Genomic DNA, 18,759 nt, shown 5'->3' with positions numbered 1-18,759 from the left:
TAGAACTAGCACAAAGGTTAGAGTATCTCTCCACCCACACTTTGGACAGATGTACTTCACTTTAAATGTCCAATTTAGCAATGTTAACAATGAGCCCCACTCCACAGTCTGGATAAATCCATGAGGACATGGGCAACAGTGAGCTCCAATTTAAGTGTTGAGGGTTATTACAGGGCATTACAACAGGGGCCATATAGACCTTGTTAGTGGGCACTTAACCATCTGTACACAAATCTCCACTAGAACACATTAGAATATTTTTCACACAGCCATGCCTCATCTCCATACTGACCTCTACAAACTAAAGTGTCCTTTCAAGCCCATTCAAGCATAGAGGCAGCATTCATAAAACACTTCCCCTCTTTAAACCGTGACCCCACGAGAGATGTGCTGTCACAAAATATTCAGGGCTGTGCAAAAAAACCTGACTATGGAATATCAAAAGCTCCCATCTGTCCACTTCCCTCCTCTCTATTCTTTCTTTTTTTGTTACTTAATTTTCTTCCATTTTTATGTCAAGGAAAGGGCATGTCTTGCAGGCCATTGATTTGGCGACTCAAAACACCAGACAATGAACTGATCACCCCTGAGTCCCTCTGCCTAAAGGGTAATAAACCTTGTCATTGAAATGTGAGCAGAATTCATCAAAGGTATCCTAAAAGCCTAAATGAGATGTGTCAAACACTCACATGGAAACTGCAGCATGCACCGTACAAATGTTTCCTGTATAAGATAGTGTGTGCCTGCGTACAGCAAGGAGAACACTATTAGCACTAAGACGGTATTTGTTTCCACATTTAGCATAATTCTGTGTTGCATGTACTGCAGAAGTACACGTGACTTCCATTATTTGTTATTATTAATCTCTGGCTCTCTTTCACAGTCTGTCTTTTCTTCTGTCTTCTTCCCATCACCTCCAACCAGTCAAGTAGATGGCTGCTCCTCCCTGAGCCTAGTTGTGTCGGAAGTTTCTTCCTGTTAAAAAAGAGGTTTTCCTTCCCACTGTTGCCACGTGCTTGCTCAAAGGGGGTTGTTTAATTGTTGGTGTTTTTCTCTATTATTGTAGTGTTTTTACCTTATAAAGTGCCTGAGATGACTGTTGTTATGATTTGGACCTACATAAATAAAACAGAATTGAAAACTGTATTATCCCTGAAAATGACCAAGTCTGAGAAAAAGGAACTTAAATAAGCAGCAAAAGAGCTGATGAGCGCATTTCTGTGTGGTTTTACTGTGTCTCCTTGTGTAAATTTCTCCCTGAAATTTTTAACTGTTATTAATAAATATTAATAAAGATCAAGCAACAAGTGAATACGAATTCCACTTTGAGGACAGATTCATAACAAACAGTTACCTTTCAATATTTGCTTTTTCCTCTTGTATTGGATTCTATATACTACACTGGTGCTAGCCTTACCTGGTTCTTTAAATCCAGTTTGGGACATGGTCGTCCTCCATTGAAAGCTTTCTCTCTCAGCCACTTAGACCTGATCTTTAACCCGCTGCCACAGGATGCACTGCAGGGGGACCAAGCTGACCAGTCACTGAGCTTGCAGTCTATGGGGCAAGGGATGTGGCAAACCTCCACAATGTAGCCTGGAATTTAAATTGGCAGACAGAATGGGCAGGGATGATTCAGACTTGGTCTGCAGCTGCAGTGCAGATCACATTAATTATGTCAGACAGTCACGCTACTGGTGAGTGTTACCCCAGACCCTGGACTTACCCACCGTGAGACCGAGGGCTAATAAACTGACTAATGAGCATTTAATTCCTATGCTGTATAAGCTTTTTACAGTGTGTTAAAAAAATTGTTGTTCTCTGCGTTTGGTTTTTAGCTAGACTTACACAGCAAGGCTTCACGACACAAGGAAACGACCATATAGGACAAAGACTTACAGTTGTGTTTTAGTCACTGACATTTTTCTTTCACATTAAAAGTTAAATTGCTCATACTCTCATCAAATTTCATCATCAATTTACTATATATAGTGAAATAAATTAGAGATATAATCTATGTTGCATGTATCTAATACAATGTTGTATGTTTATGAAGGATACTCATTATTTTTAGCTAAAATGTGTAATTTGTAGGCATATCTCAATTAGTCCTACCTGACTCTGTACAGAGTGCAGGGCTAACCAGGTTCTCCTGCTGGTTAATGCAGGCAACAGCCCTGTAGCGCAGACCTTGGCCACAATCCTTCACCTCTCGATGGCTCATCCAGCCCTGTGATGATCCCAAGACCGAAGGATCAGGGAGTATGCAAGCAGACCAGTTCCCACAGGGCTGGGACAAAAACTCATCACAAGGACATGTCTCTGTCTCCTCCAGCGGGTGCAACTCCTTATTCAAGCAGGTTTCCTTTTTTTTGCTACGACCTAAGCAGAAGATGGACAAACAATGCAAAATTACTGAACTGGATGGGCAGAACATGTTTTGTAATAGGACACGAGGACAGCTTTTTTCCACATTAGATAAGAGTCTTGAGAGATGAATGTATAATAAGGTGTATTGTTTAACATAAACAGCAGTTACAGTAATTAAAAAGTGTTCATTAAATGTAACAGAATGTATTTATGTTAATAAATTTACAAAGTCAGCAGGTGAGAAAACTAAATAACCAGTGTAGCTATTAGCTGAGTGTAAATTGCTAATTTGCACCATTATAACTGTGAGACACTTACAGGCACATTGCAAGTTCGCTTGCTCTCTTAAATCCACCATCTCTACTCTTAAGAGACTTGTATTTGAGCCTTAGCTGACTCCGCAAGGCAGTGAATTGCTTTAGAAGCTGGCTTAAAGTTTCATTATTCTCACTCACATTTAAGCCCAAATCATAGTTATGTGCAGAAATACAGTATATTCTCTAAAGATGAACTAAGACAATGTAACCAACTGTTAAATCTGCCATCATACAATAATAGAGCATAAGGTGTTAACATGGAGTGACAGTAGCTGTGTTTTATTGTATAGTTATCAAACGCTATTATGTAGTATTTATTGAAATATATTTGTATAATACTACATTTCTTTCCTCTTACGAGTGATTCCACCACAAAATACTGCAGTCAAATGGCAGGCTTTTCCCATTATATACCACAAACTGCTGCGAGGCTGGATGTAAACCAATTTACTCAGTAGGTCATCTTTTGCGATTCTAGTCTATGTTTGTTGAGTTCCTTTAGAAGAAACACAGCCGAGGCAGTAAAAAAACCCCCGAGGCAGTAAAAAAACAAAAAACAAATAAAATCATAACCAACAAAAAACACTTATTTGTTCCCTTTGTCGTGTGACGCCCAAAAAACCTCATTGTATAATTGGTGCTGTTCGCAAATGTATTATTGCTTAATTTCTCCATTTATTTTAAACCCCTTGGGTCTGTGTTATGACTCTACAGCTACAGCGAAGGTTAGACTTGACTAGAATTGCTTTACCATACTACTTAGACAATATTAAAATGGACAATACAAATAAGATTATTGTTCCATTCAGCTAAAACATAATTTCTATATTTATAACCTGTTGCAGCTCATTTGTAAGTAAATGCACCATCGTTGAATATAGCACATTCGTGCACTGTGTGCTACCGTGAGGAGCAGGAAGGATAAAAAGTGCTGCAGCATTGCAGTGTTCTCCCACCGAGCAGGGAACACAGAAAGATCTGTCATTTAAAAATCTCTTGAATGTGTTCTGGTAATGGGCATTTATTCCCTCTCATTCTTTTACAACCATGATTTCTCACCAGCACTTAGTGGTTGCTGTTTATTATTAATAATGATCAAAAGTGCAGAGTCTTTGATTCAAAGGGTTGACAATAGTGGAGAAATGGGTGGACAAAGCTGCACAGACACATTAGTTATATCATTAATCTGTAATGTTCTGCTCAGCTGTTACATTGCGATTAAGTGCTGTAATTGTGTTTGGAATGCCTACCTTCCTTCAGCCTGTCTCTTCTTGTTTTATATCACATAATCATTTTTATAAATTTGCCTTTTGGCAAGCTTTTTTTAATTGTACTCCAACAATTTAATTATTTATTTATTTTTTCCTTTTTTACAGCATGCTTACTTACAATCCACAGAACACAGCGCATCTTATGGGTTGCCAAGTTCTGGTACGGCTTCTTTTAATAGAGATTGTGGCACCAAAATGAGTCTAAGAAATGAAAGAGGATTTAACTGAAAACATTTTACACTATCATCCGTCTTTATCACTGGGTATTAGTACATGGGTTAAGCGATATACAGTGGATTGAGCATGAGTATTTTCACAGTTATTTAATGTTATTTAATGTTATTTAAAACAACAATAGTAATACAGTGGCTGGAAATGCCACTTTCAATATCTGGACTGGCAACAGATACAACCTGTCAAGCTGCCCAGCCCCTCAGAAGTCTACCTTATGATAGATTGTCTGCTGTGTCATATGATAACATAACACCTATAAATATCCTGCTTTCAGTGATGCATCAGTTAAAATAAAGAAATAGATTAAACAGTCCCCTCTGTTGTCACCTCTTCATGTACTCGTCAGTACTAGAGAAAAATTTAAGTTGACAAGCCCACTGCCCCCCACCCACACACCTCAAAGACTATAAAGGGACAATTCAAGCAAATGGAAGACAAAACGGTTACATATCTTTATATTTCATCTTCTTGCCATTCAAAATGAAAATAAAAATGCAATTTAGGTCATAATGAGTCCCTGACATTGTTTTGTGTGTTGCTTATTACATTAATATTAATATCATTTTGTGTGTCCCATAGGTTTGGGGTATACTGTGTGTAAAATTAATATGTTTAGGGGTTGCTGTTTTTTTTTTTTTACCAGAGAATCTCCAAACTCTGTTTAATAATACATCAGATCTGCAAATGTGAATCCCTTCTGCCAGATTAAATGCACTGTTAAACTGACTATGCTGAAATTGAAAAAACACTATATTGCAATCATGTTTACCTCCACGTTAAAGTAATAATAACAATAATAACAATGATTTCTGTATAGCACAAAACCAGCATTATAAAGTGCTCCACAGAAATACAGAATAAAGGAACAAACTAATAAAAGAACAAATTGGCTGCCACTCAAGCAACTGAGTGTTTGTATTATGTAGAGACAGATACATTACTATAGCAACATTGACAGCGTATTTAGCAAAACAATGTGTGTGCTGTGACAGTATGATGATATCTGAAGACATGTTGCTAAGGTGTGTAATGTCTATCACTGCTTTCCTTTCCAGGTGATTTTAATGCTTTACAGTAAAGCCTCATAGACTTGAAGAGATACAAACATTGACCCCAAAGAATTCTGGTTATATATATAAAGATGAACAGGCTCCACTGTACCTTAAAGACTACATGAAGAGAATAAATCTCTGTCAAAGTGCAAATTTACTTGAGACTGCTAGTTTTTAAAATTAGAGCCTGCCCCGAAGAGCTGCCTCTAAGTGTGGATTCAGAAAGCAGAGACCCTCTGTACTTTTTTCTAATAGCCACTTAAGTCTAATAACCTACAAAGTGTACTGAGATTACTTCAGTTTCCTGGTGTAGTATGACATGTTTACCTTATGTGCTGTTGTCTATTACACACAAATGTACTGTAATAGCACCTCCAAGCAAAAAAGGATTCCTCAAAAACTATCAGGAGACTTTTTAGTGATTAACATGATGAGTTTTTTTTCAATATACATTTATACATCAATTTTCTTTCACTCATTCAATTCAGAGTCATGGAAAAAAGAAACCTAATTTAAACGTCTTGCTTTAAAAGGAAGAAAATTCAATGTAACCTGCTGTACAAAGAACAGATGGCATTGCATTATTTGTAGGTTTATGCAGTACTGCTTTTGAGGTGGTTATTTTCTTGTTGTTTGGTTAAAATAAATCCTGTTAGTCCCACATGAATAGAACCATTCAACACTTTAATGAATTGCATTCCCCCAAGAATAAGCAAATTGCTACGTTATTGTTACAATTAAAGTAAACACCTCGTGCACTGTAAAATGAAAGCACTATAACAGAACTCCTTGACCCGAGCCAAATGGAGAGCTCACAAACACTCACAACCTGGTAAAAGAGTTGCACTGTGGTTGTACTAATCCTGCTATGCCTGTGCACCTCTGTTTATTTTGTGGATCCTGGGTGTCTTTAGCTCCCCGTGTGCCCAGTCAGTGAGCAGTCCATCTGTTTCGTAACATGATTTGATTGCAAACATTCCTTATCGAGTGTGAACCCACTGCCGTCACAGTGCAATTCACCAACAATCTGTTCAATCTATGCCACTGCTGGTGGTTGATTGAAAAGTGCCAGTGCAATATCACTTCACTGGCAACTTGACTTTGCAGGCAAATTACTAGTTAAAGATCTGCAGGCAACACAAAGAGTGCAATATCTAGCTTATTTTAATATTATGTATTTTGTATAGAGATTTTTCCTCTAAATCTTCCATATATAATGTGTCATAACCTGATGCTTCTTTAAAGCCATAATATTATGCAGAATTATCGAACAACACTGCCAAGCATTTGGATGTGAATGCATATCTTTGTATGTTCTGACACCCAACTGTTAAAGAATGATGGCTGTTCCATTGTTGAGGCTGAGCCATGCCCCCCTATTTCATCTGCACCTGTCTTTAAAAAATACATGAATTTGGCTTGTGAGATAAAGTATTTTCTTAATATTTACTGATTGGTTTATGCATATTTCAAAAGGTTGAATTGATTCATGGCTTACGTACGTTTGTTTTTTAAATGTCACCATAAACACTGAGAATATATTATATTTTTTCACACTGATTTTGACTAAAATGCTCTGACTCTTTATTCTTGATATTTTTTCAAAGCAAACCTAAGAAATAAAGTGTTTGTACAATACAATAAGAGTGCATTACAATGAATTACAAAAAATTCAATATGTGTTAAAGCTGCTATATAGCTTGACTGATAGACTTTATATTCTTACATATAATATTAACTTCCTCAAGTTGCAACACTTAAAGTGAATTATTCATGTCATCAGTCCTACAGTGGCTGAGTAACAGTTGTCATGAATGAAAAAGTCTGACTGTTCAGTTTGTTGTCTGGCTCTCTAGCGGCATAATATTAAAACTTTTGTTATGTTACCCCAGAGTGTGTAATAAATCCTACAAATTTTGTCCTTTTGAATTCCAGCCCACTTCATTAAAACATTTTACCAACACACTTCTTCGCAGTTTGAGTGGACTTTTAAAGACTTTTCAAACCCATCACTTAGCAATCAAAAATTTTACCCATTAAACATAAAAAGTCAGGTCAGCTTTGCAAAGAAACTACTTCTTAACATTAAAATCATAAAAACTCACAAAGAAGAAAAAATACAAAAGAAAAATTATGGAATGAAATCAGCTTCTAGATAGCCATTGACCATCGGAGCGAGCATATTTCAATAAACGCCTGTCTAAAATGATACACAGGAGCTACTTAGAAGGCTCAGAGTCAGAGCGGTTGTGAAATGCACACTAACAATGCCGGCTAAATCATTGAAATGCAGTTAAGGGCGATCGTGGCTCAAGAGTTGGGAGTTCACCTTGTAATCGGAAGGTTGCCGGTTCGAGCCCCGGCTTGGACAGTCTCGGTCGTTGTGTCCTTGGGCAAGACACTTCACCCGTTGCCTACTGGTGGTGGTCAGAGGGCCCGGTGGCGCCAGTGTCCGGCAGCCTCGCCTCTGTCAGTGCGCCCCAGGGTGGCTGTGGCTACAATGTAGCTGCCATCACCAGTGTGTGAATGTGTGCGTGAATGGGTGGATGACTGGATATGTAAAGCGCTTTGGGGTCCTTAGGGACTAGTAAAGCGCTATATAAATACAGGCCATTTACCATTTAAGGTCTTCAGGATACTTGCACAAACACTGCTCTCGGATAAGTGGGGGAAATAATTCACAGAAGGTAATGTTTGAATACTCATTCACCACTCATTCTCCTGGAAAATATAGCACCAGCTACTACTGAGCACTTAAAAGGAAAGTGCTTAAAAAAATGATGATTTTCTAAAAGATTTTTTTCACCCAAGTTAAATTCTGACTGATTCAGTTTACAGCGGCATAACAATAATTATTTTCCCTATTAACATTTATATTATTAAGACATTGGTGTATTTAAAACTAGAATATTATCATTCCCTAGAGTTATTTTTTATAACGGGTTCAATTTTTCAGTATTTTACTGATGTATGAAACAGACCTTCAGCATTTACTATTAAGGTGTTATTTATTCATAGACACATGAGTTAAAGATGATATGTTCAGAATGTTTTCAACAACACGCGGTAAACCAATGCTGCTAACGATAAACACTAAACAAATCTGATGCACATCTATTCACAACCAGGCAGCCAAATGGAAATGAGTAAAATGATAATGTGAGATGTCCCAAAAACACTCAGCAAAAGATAATGGTGGTGTTCAGTATGCAGTATACTGGTGGATCGTATACCATCATAGTGATAGAAACAGACATTCACACCTATTCAGCATGTGTTTAGACGTTTGGGAATTACAGCACCTGCAAGAAACCTATACTGGGTGAACATGCAAATTCCTCACAGAGAGGCATCAGCCTCCCTATGGACAGTTTTTAAAGTAACAGTTCTAACAACTGAGCCGATGCTGCCTCAATGTGGAGTGTCATATACACTCCCATCTAATTGAAATGGATTGCTATTTTTGAAGCATGTGATATATAAAGTCAGAGGTGTAATAAATTAAATCTGCTACTTAAAACAACATGTTTGTGTCCTTTAGTATATAAGACAGAGGGCAGGGTAAGTGTTCAGAAGCTGACAGAACAGTAAACAGTGGGTATGGCTGTTCGTTTTATGCCTTTCTCCTTTCAAGCACAGCCTGTTTGTGAACATAAGTGGAATGGTACGAACTAAAATATGAAAAATAATGTATACAGAGCTTTACAAACATCTTTTATTCTAAATAGAGAATTATACCCACCAGCCACTTCATTCATAGATAGATCTTGCTACTACTGGTTTGATCTCCCATTGTGACTTCACACCTACCTTAGTTCTATGTGGCACAGATTCAACGAGATGCTGGAGATGTTACTCAGAGATTTTGGTCCATAATGACAGTGTCACACAGTTGCTTTAGATTTGTCAGCTGCACATCCCTGATGGGAATCTCCCATTCCATTACATCCCAAACATGCTCTGTCAGATCGATATCTGGAGAATGTGGAGGCCAGTGGAGTACAGGAAACTCACTGCCATGTTAGAAAAAAATCACTTTGAGATGATTTGAGCTTTGTGACATGGAGTGTTATCCCTATAGAGGAGGCATCGGTCTTTAAGGGATGGATACACAGTGGTCTTAAAGGGATGGACATGGTCAGCAACAATACCAAGGTAGGCTATGGCTTTTGAATGATGCTCAGTTGTTACCTGAGGCCCAAAGGGTGTTGGGAAAATATACCCCAGACCTTTACACATTACACCACCAGCCTGAACTGTTTATACAAGCCAGAATGGACCCATACTTTCATGTTGCTTATGCCAAATTCTGATGCTACCTATAAAAATGTTGCAGCAGAACTCATTAGACCAGGCAACATGCGGCCAATCTTCTACTGTGCAAACTTGTCAGCTACAGTATACCATGAGATTGTAGTCTTATTTTACTATTGCAGCTGACAGGAAAGGGACCTGGTGTCGTCTTCTGTTTCTGTAGTGCATCACCTTCAAGGCTTGAAGGTTGTGCATTAAAAGATGATTTTCTGCTTACTGTTGTCTTTCTGTCAGTCCAAAGCAGTCTGGCCATTCTCCTCTGATCTCTGCAATAGCAAGGGAACTGCCACTCACTGGATATGATCTCCTTTTTTGCAATCCAGAGATGGTTGTGTGGTAAAATGCCAGTAGATCATCAGTTTTTGAAATAGTCAGAATACCCCGTGTGGCAACAGCAACTATGCGACATTCAAAGTCACTTCAATAACCTTTATTCCCCAATGTGATGTTTAAACTTCAGCAGGTCGTTTTGACAATGTCAATGTGCCTAAATGCATATTTACATTAGAAATCAATAAAGTGGCTATTGAATGTATATTTACTTTTGCAAGTTTTCCACCCTGTTTAACCTGTAATGATTAGAGGTTAGTTTTTACATTGCCTTTTGTCACTTGGATCTCCATCAGTGTATTACAAGCCTAGTGTCCTGGCAGGCCCAAGTTGAAGCCGCCCAAACATGATTGTCTATGTTTGTTTGTTTGTTTAAATACAAATGTTGCAGTTGTTAAGGTAGCTAATGCATTTTTATTAGTTTACTTTTAATAATATGCAATATTAAAACCTTGTAAAAGCAAACCTAGAAAGAAATGTAGGGATAAAGATAAGGTACATGTTACGAATTTTAGTTCTCTGATGATATTTGTCTACTTAAGTCCACTAAATATAGTTTACGGTGATCTAGATCATAGATACCAATATGTGGTTAACCGTTTGGTGCTTCATGGCGTAAAGTACATAAAATACATTTTCCGGTTTCTCCCTCTCTCCTGCCACTCACTGAGTCTTTGTGCAGAGCTCTACATGTGCAATCCCTCTGTTCAGTTTACAGGCAAGTATAGTGCTTGCCACTGGTATATGAGGCTGGTATATGCTTCACCAGATAAAGGTACTTCAAAATACAATAGTAAAAATACATTAAAAATTTAAAAAGTTGACTAGATGGGAACAGAGAACACTGAGAACACTGAAAGCACTGGTTGCTTAGTACTCATTTCCAAATTCGACCTTGATTTTAATGTCCTTTATCCACCTGTATCCTGTCAAATATCTTCAAATGCTGAAATCATTCTGAGAAAATTATTTCACTGTCATCCAGACAAACAGACATAAAATTCTTCCCACTAGAGTAGCTGTCTCAAAGATCAGATTTTGCCATGATGAGACGCACAAACAGACAGACCCAACAACTGAAAACCATCCAAATTCTTCTGCCCTGGTACCTATAGGCATACAGACACCTTGACTATTGGATGACTGACCAATCTAATACCAACGTTAAAAAGGATAACACCGGCTGCAATGACTGTATGCTGTAGTTTACAAACTTCTTTATCCTTACACTTGGTAAAGAAAGTAGGATCATTTCCAATCAAATGTCCAGATAAATTTGGTGATAAAAAGTGATAAAGACACAAGTGAATTGAAATATTCACATGTTCTGACTGCTATGAACAGACAATTATGCTAACACACTTCCCCATGAGCTAAGCTTGATTTCATGTGGTGGATTATAAGAGCAATATAGAAGGAGACAGGACATGTTTACTGCAACCCCTCCAGCAACAGATAAAATATTAATGTAGACAAATAGTATCCTGCCTGGTCTGAAACCACAGCATGTAATTCAGATTTTGCCATCTGTACTAAAATAAGAGACTACAAGCTGTGAGGGATCAAATTTAGACGTGATATTAAACTACAGGAACTGTGTGAAGTCACACTGTAACAAAGTGCTGGAAAAACACATTTGAGTTTTTACAGTATTGTACATTTCTTCATAAATACATTTAAAATGCTATATTTGTTTAGTAAATTTTAGTATCACTGAGTAATACACTGTACTGCCAAAAGTACTCACTAGTCAGCCTTAACACAATTGACATCAAATTAATCCATGGGGTTTAATTTGATGTCGGCCCAGCCTTTGCAGCTAGAACAGCTTCAACTCTTCTCGGAAGGCTTTCCACAAGGTTTAGGAGTGTGTTTATGGGAATTTTTGACCATTCATCCAGAAGTGCATTTGTGAGCCCTGATGTTGGATGAGAAAACCTGGGTGACAGTCTCTTAGGGCCACATCTCAAAGATGCTGAAGTCAGGATTCTGTGCAGGCCAGTCAGATTCTTCCACACCAAACTCATTCATCCATGTCTTTACAGACCTTGCTTTGTGCACTGGCGCACAGCAATGTTGGAACAGGAAGAGGCCATCCCCAAACTGCTCACATAAAGTTGGGAGCATAAAATTGTCCAAAATGTCTTGATATGCTGAAGCATTAATAGTTAATAGTTCCTTTCATTGAAGCTAAAAGGTCAGCCCAACAACCCCGTCCACCAAACTTCGCAACTGGCACAATAAAGTCAGACAAGTACCGTACTCCTGGCAACTACCAAGCTCAGACTCATCCATCGGATTGCCAGATGGAGAAGCATTTGTCACTCCAGAGAACACATGTCTACTGCTCTATATTCCAGTGTCGGCGTGCTTTACACTATCTGACACTTTGCATTGTGTTTGGTGATGTAAGTCTTGGATGCAGCTGCTCTGCCATGGAAAGTCATTACATGAAGCTTTTTACAGACTGTTTCTTGAGGTAATATGATGGCCACATGAAGTTTGGAGGTCTGTAGTGACTCATTGTGCAGAAAGTTTGCGACATCTCTACACACCAGTATCTCTTAACCCCACTCTGTGATTTTACTTGGTGTATCACTTCATAACTGAGTTGCTGTCATTCCCATTCACTTCCACTTTGTTATAATAACAGTAATAATGGATGGTGGAATAATTAGTAGTGAGAAAATTGCACAACTGGACTTTCCAGTTCCACAGGTGGCATCCTGTCATGGTACCACACTGGAATTCACTGAGCTCCTGAGAGCAAATGTCAGCTGTTGCAAATGTTTGTAGAAACAGTCTGTGTGCCTAGATGCTTAGATGTTATACACCTGTGGCCATGGAAGTGATTGGGACATCTGAATTTGAATGGATGAGTTTTTTGGAATGTTTTTGGCAGTATAGTGTGCGTGTAGGTGTACGCTGGCAAGCTACATATATTTTGATTGCTGTCAATGTTCTAATGAGATTTTAAGCACAAACAACACACCTGTAGCAAATAAAGACTTCAGGACATCATTCATACTTATATTAAAGGCAGAAAATTTGCCACACAAGCTGAGATCTTGGCATAGTTCATTTGTTTTCATTTTTTTTCAGATTTCAAAGTTGTTCTACTCTTTTAAACTATAACTTTGTAATTAACAATTAGTTAAAATAAAAACAAAACAATAAAAAGCTGTAGAAGTTGGTCAAAAGTTGGCAGTGTTCTACTCAAATTTTACAAAAGAATTTTTTTTACCATCTGCAGTAATAGAATATGAATAAATAAACAAGACTCATTAGTTTGAAGTAAATGCAGAAGGACATAAAAATGTTCATTAATTTTGTAATTTAATGTAAAAGTGAAACAACATAAGTTTTTTTTTAATCTTTCACTAATATGCATTAGGTCTGAACTGGTATATTCTGACTTAAGAAAACTGCCACACGCTCAGACATTACAAAAGCTTTTATCCTCTCTGCTTTTATTTATTTCCAAATTGACTACCAGTCATATCAATAAAAATATAAAACAACAATGTGAGAATGCTTCACCTGAGAACACAATCCAATTGTTCTACCAGCAAAGATTAAACAGTTGCCTTGAAATTGCGTGTGTCTCACAATCCGTGAATAACGAGTCTTTACCTGCAAGTGAGCGCTTTCGTATTCGAGAGCTGCCACATCCAGCACATTCAGAGAACTTGGACCATGCAGTTAGAGTGCAGTCATCCTTGCAAGCCACCCGACACTCTCTGATCTGAGGGGGCAAGGGACCAGCCCATTGCAGGCACTCTGTCATATTGGCAGACTCTCCGCTCTGCCCAACACAACTGACTCCTGCAATTACAAGAATGCCATTTCAGTTATACATTGCACAAATGACAAGCCATTCTTCATCAAGCCAAAATTCAGTTGTCGCTACTGTAAAATAGTCTTCGAAAATTCCTACTATGCCTGAGAAAAGGTTCACAGTTTTATGTGAGGTTGCTTGGACTGAAGAAAGAAAATGCCTCCACAGTGTAGCCATAGTTAGAATATTCTGGTGCAGCTTTCATGTTAGCATCAAGTGAAATGGTAATTCAACCTTCAAGCTCAACACCATTATCAGACTTCTTTAGATAACTATGATTTATTGTATAAAAACAGGACATTCATAATAAAAGCTTAACATAAAAGGTTAATAGCTTTGACAGAATGATCTACATGTTTTAAAAAGAAATTATTGGAGCCTGATCAAACAGGGATAGAGACATTACAATTCAGCAATATGTGCCAGGGTGTGCCATGAATTATTACATTAGCTGCATAACAAAAGCAGATGTGTTATTTTTTCTTTTACTGATAGTGGGTCTAGCGCTCAGTTGAATAGAAGAAACATTTCACAGTCTAGCCTGTTACTTTCCTTTAGACATAAATAAATGGATGCAAATAAATGGAAGATGTAAGAGGTGTCTTTTTCAGAAAATGCAACAGCTGGCATCATCAAAGGTCAAGAGCAAAAGGAACAATCAATATAAGGGATAGATCAGAATGAGTTTTTAAAAGCTGTACTGTGAGACTGTATTTTACTTTAAACAAACATGTTTCAACATGCTCAATTAACAGTAACGTTAACATTTTGATGCTTAACAGGTTTAATATTAGCAATGCTTTAGCATATCAGGATCACATAGTAATAAATCAAGTACTTTTCACTGAAAATGCCCAATCCTAACCTGCAGGCAGGTTAATGGCTTACCAAAAATAATAGTTTCCATTCCTTTGGGTAAAGGCCAAGTTAGCACGTTAGCATGAGTTAAATGGTGTATCAATAAATATATTTAGACAAATGTTGCAGGAATATTGATATTTTATAGACAGTTAGTTATACACCTAATTATCTAATCTACAAAGGGAACATATTATGGAAGAAAGCACATCCATTTGTTAGAAATGCATGCATGACATTTAAATAACGTAAAAGAAATAGATTGTGTGATAAGTGCTTTTGCAAATCAAATAGCATAATAATTGAAACACTACCCAGATTTACAGTTTTTGCCCACTGCTTGAACACATTTTGCAAAACCCCGCTCGCTGTGCCAAAACTGTACACACAAGTACACATGACACAACACTGGGAAATATACTATTCACATCTGTGCCAAATTGGAACTCTACTCCCAAAACCTAAACTCTGCTGTCAAAACCTAACATTCCTTTGTCAAAATGTAACTCTGTTGACAAAATGACACATACCTGCACCATATGCAAACACTCACAGATCAGGGGGAACACACTAGTCTGCTGTACATAAAACACTGCAGTCCTTGATTCCCATTGTTTATTCAGAAGGCACATTTACAGGAGACACATTTCCAAACAACCATAAACGCAAATAGACCTACTCAATACTGTACATTGCAGTACCATGAATACAGGTACAGCAAATAAAACAACAACAACACAATAGTACTGCAATAGAAAAAACACTATACTGTAAACACAAAAAACCATGACAATTGTGCATAAGTGGGCTCATGGATCCCGCCGTCTGTTGGGGTCTGGCCACAGGACCTCATCAACATCGCAAGCAATGTCCTCTCCCGCTAGGCACCGGGCTAAATATCCTCTTGCTCTCCCTCCATCCATGCTTGCAAAGTTCTTGGAATGGCTACGCTGAGGGCTTTTTGTGGTTGGCTAATTGGTGTTCGGTTTTGCAAGTAGGTGCCTTCAGGTGTGTATTTGAGTGGTTGCAATTACCCGATGTGTTTTGTATTTTGGATACATGTGTTTTCCGAATGGCACCCTGAGATTTCATTTTGTGAGCGAAGTGTCTTATGTATGAAATAGAGTGTAGCATGCAGGACCATGTGTGTTGCATGAGGGAGTAGGTGTGTTGCATAATTGGTACTGGGGTGCAAAGCAGCGCTTTTGTTTAAGGTAGGGGTACATGTGTTTGAGGTATGGTAACAACAGCTTCACGTTGTGTTACTTTAGTCTAAGCATGGGTTTATAGTGTTCAAGCAACGGGCAAAAACTGTAAAAACAAAACAATAAAACAAAGTAAATAAAACATCTGAATTACAATAATCAACACATCTACTGGTTGATAAAAGGAATGATTTGTCCCTCCCAGATTCATGAAACACATTTTTCAGACACTGCACACAAAGTAGCTGCATAAAAATAGTACTATGTGTAGAGTTTTAAATAAATTTAAAAAAAAAACACACAAAGAAAATGAAGTTAAAAAAACAAAACAATGCCTGTGGACATATTGGCTCGAGTTTGCTGGCTGATGGAAGGCAGAGGAACATTTTTAGCTTCGCCAGGTTCTGTTAACTGTGAAGGAAAGGTTGAATGGACTTTGACGCCTTGAAAAAGGAATCCTCGTAGATAAACAAACAAACTGCACAGGGCATTATAATGTTCAAATACTTTGCACTGTCACTCTGGGATTTAAATAAATTATTGTTGCCAGTGAGGGGAACTTCTCCTCCCGCAAGACCTCCGAGTCTTTGAGGATTCACTGATCTACAAACATGCCTTTAATCCATTGTATTGATTTGTATTTGACTTTTAAATTTTGCCCTCTGACAAAAACTGTTTGGTTTCTACATGTCTGCTGAAAAGGCGTGGGATGGTCATTTACATACAAAGCTTCTGCACAGGCAGCACAAGGAGGATGGTAGCTGTTGTTAAAGTGCATTTACGTAATGGTCAAATGCATAGCTATACAAAAGCCTGCATGTTTGTCTATAGGTTAATTCTGTAAGCCATCAAACAATTAAGACGTGAGAATATATTGAAAAATACATTTTTTTTATGTCTTGTCTTTTAGCTAGTCTCACTGAAAACCCAACTATGTGATCCCCAGAAGCTTCTTATTAAGAATACTATCTCGTTGTCATCTTGTTTTGACTTGGGGCCATCTAGTCTATCCATGTTTCTTTCAGGCTCTGGTTGCCTACACCCGCATCATCTCATCATCTCCCCTTACAAGTGGTTACTTTTTGTCAAGGCATCCCAGCAAATGACAAGGATCATCTCTGATTATATAGATACTTAGAAAGGTATGTTGGAGTGCCATTTATAGAAGGTATGCTTTCAAGAGGCTTGTCATATTGTATGAGGTGCCGTAAGGGACATTATTAATGAAACGCTCTCACACACACTACTGAAATTTTAGCTCTCACACACACCACTGAAACCCTCTCACACACACTACTGAAACGCTCTCACACACACTACTGAAACGCTCTCACACACACACAACTGAAACGCTCTCACACACACTACTGAAATTTTAGCTCTCACACACACAACTGAAACGCTCTCACACACACTACTGAAACGCTCTCACACACACTACTGAAACGCTCTCACACACACAACTGAAACGCTCTCACACACACACAACTGAAACGCTCTCACACACACTACTGAAATTTTAGCTCTCACACACACTACTGAAACGCTCTCACACACACTACTGAAACGCTCTCACACACACTACTGAAACGCTCTCACACACACAACTGAAACGCTCTCACACACACACACAACTGAAACGCTCTCACACACACTACTGAAATTTTAGCTCTCACACACACAACTGAAACGCTCTCACACACACTACTGAAACGCTCTCACACACACTACTGAAACGCTCTCACACACACTACTGAAACGCTCTCACACACACTACTGAAACGCTCTCACACACACTACTGAAACGCTCTCACACACACAACTGAAACGCTCTCACACACACTACTGAAATGCTCTCACACACACCACTGAAACCAGAGGCATTTCTGCTGAACAGGAAGTTGTTTCCTGACAAGGAAACTGATGGAAAAAGTGGTATATTTCAAAACACTACAAGGATTTCTACTCAGCAACCTGCTAGTACAGCAGTCCCCAACCTTTTTTGCGCCACGTAAATGATATAAAAATAAAAAAAACGATAAATACCATGAAAACCATAAATAGAAATGTGTTCGAATTTTTGTGGAGGAATAAAACCCATTACATAGAAAGATCTCAGCTTGTGAAGGGATACAATAAAGGTGGTATCAAAACTCCAGAATTGGAATTTATGGTTGGCACCCTTAGAATTAAATGGTTAAAATCTTGTCTGTCACAGCCAGACTCTACTTAGCTCCACATCCCATGATTCTTGTTTAATAAAATAGTATACAGGATTAGACTTTATTTTGAAATGTGATTTTGCGGCAAATAAAATCCCCATAAAGATATCAAACTTTCCAAAACAGACGTTGCATTTTTGGGAAAATGAGATTTTCAACTTCTCCCCATAATTCAACCTTATGGAATAATAGGGTAATAACACTTAATCAAAAATCAATTTTCAAGAGTGACTGGTTTGAACAAAAATATTATATTCATAACAGATTTGTTGGATGATAACGGTGTCATTCTAAGTTACACAGACTTTTCAGAAAAATATTGTCTAAACTGTTCTCAAAGAGAATATAACAAATTTTGTGAACTGGTCCCACTGCCTCTGCTTCATTTGATTAAAATTTTTATGATATACAATAATTTCTCATCAGTGCTCCCAAATTTATTGCTAGGGCAATGTCAGCTGTTTGATAAAAATGCAATAAGAAATTTGTTAGTAGTTTCTTCAAAGACAAAATATTTCATAGTTACAACAGAATGGTTACATGGCATGGTTCTAATTTAGTTATTTCATATACACTGGATAAAGCATACTAAAAATTTATGAAATAGCCTATTCTACCTAAAGTTAAAGAAACACACTTTAAACAAAACTAATACTGTGGCAGAATTTCTAAAAAAAAGAGATTTGGCTTTGAGGTGGATCAGTGTTCTTTTTGTACTGATGAAAATGAAACCCTAGAACATCTTTTT

The 18,759-nt window shown here is 37.8% G+C and overlaps 1 protein-coding gene across 1 annotated transcript in view; it reads right to left on the bottom strand.

Annotated features, from left to right (window-relative positions):
- Window positions 1–18,759, bottom strand: part of thsd7ba (thrombospondin, type I, domain containing 7Ba) — a 197,440-nt gene that overhangs the window by 44,343 nt on the left and 134,338 nt on the right. The window contains exons 14-16 of the mRNA XM_085248678.1: window positions 13,522–13,713; window positions 2,116–2,382; window positions 1,418–1,596 (exon numbers count right to left, since the gene is read on the bottom strand). Coding sequence (XP_085104804.1) covers window positions 1,418–1,596; window positions 2,116–2,382; window positions 13,522–13,713 — 638 coding nt within the window. The remainder of the gene's footprint in view (window positions 1–1,417; window positions 1,597–2,115; window positions 2,383–13,521; window positions 13,714–18,759) is intronic.

The sequence above is a fragment of the Mchenga conophoros genome, linkage group LG16 (genome assembly GCF_057382185.1).
Source record: "Mchenga conophoros isolate Kocher_MC1m ecotype Shallow Benthic linkage group LG16, M_conophoros_male_GT1.1, whole genome shotgun sequence".
NCBI classification, from domain to species: Eukaryota; Metazoa; Chordata; class Actinopteri; order Cichliformes; family Cichlidae; genus Mchenga; species Mchenga conophoros.
This window is presented reverse-complemented; position numbering and strand designations above follow the sequence as displayed.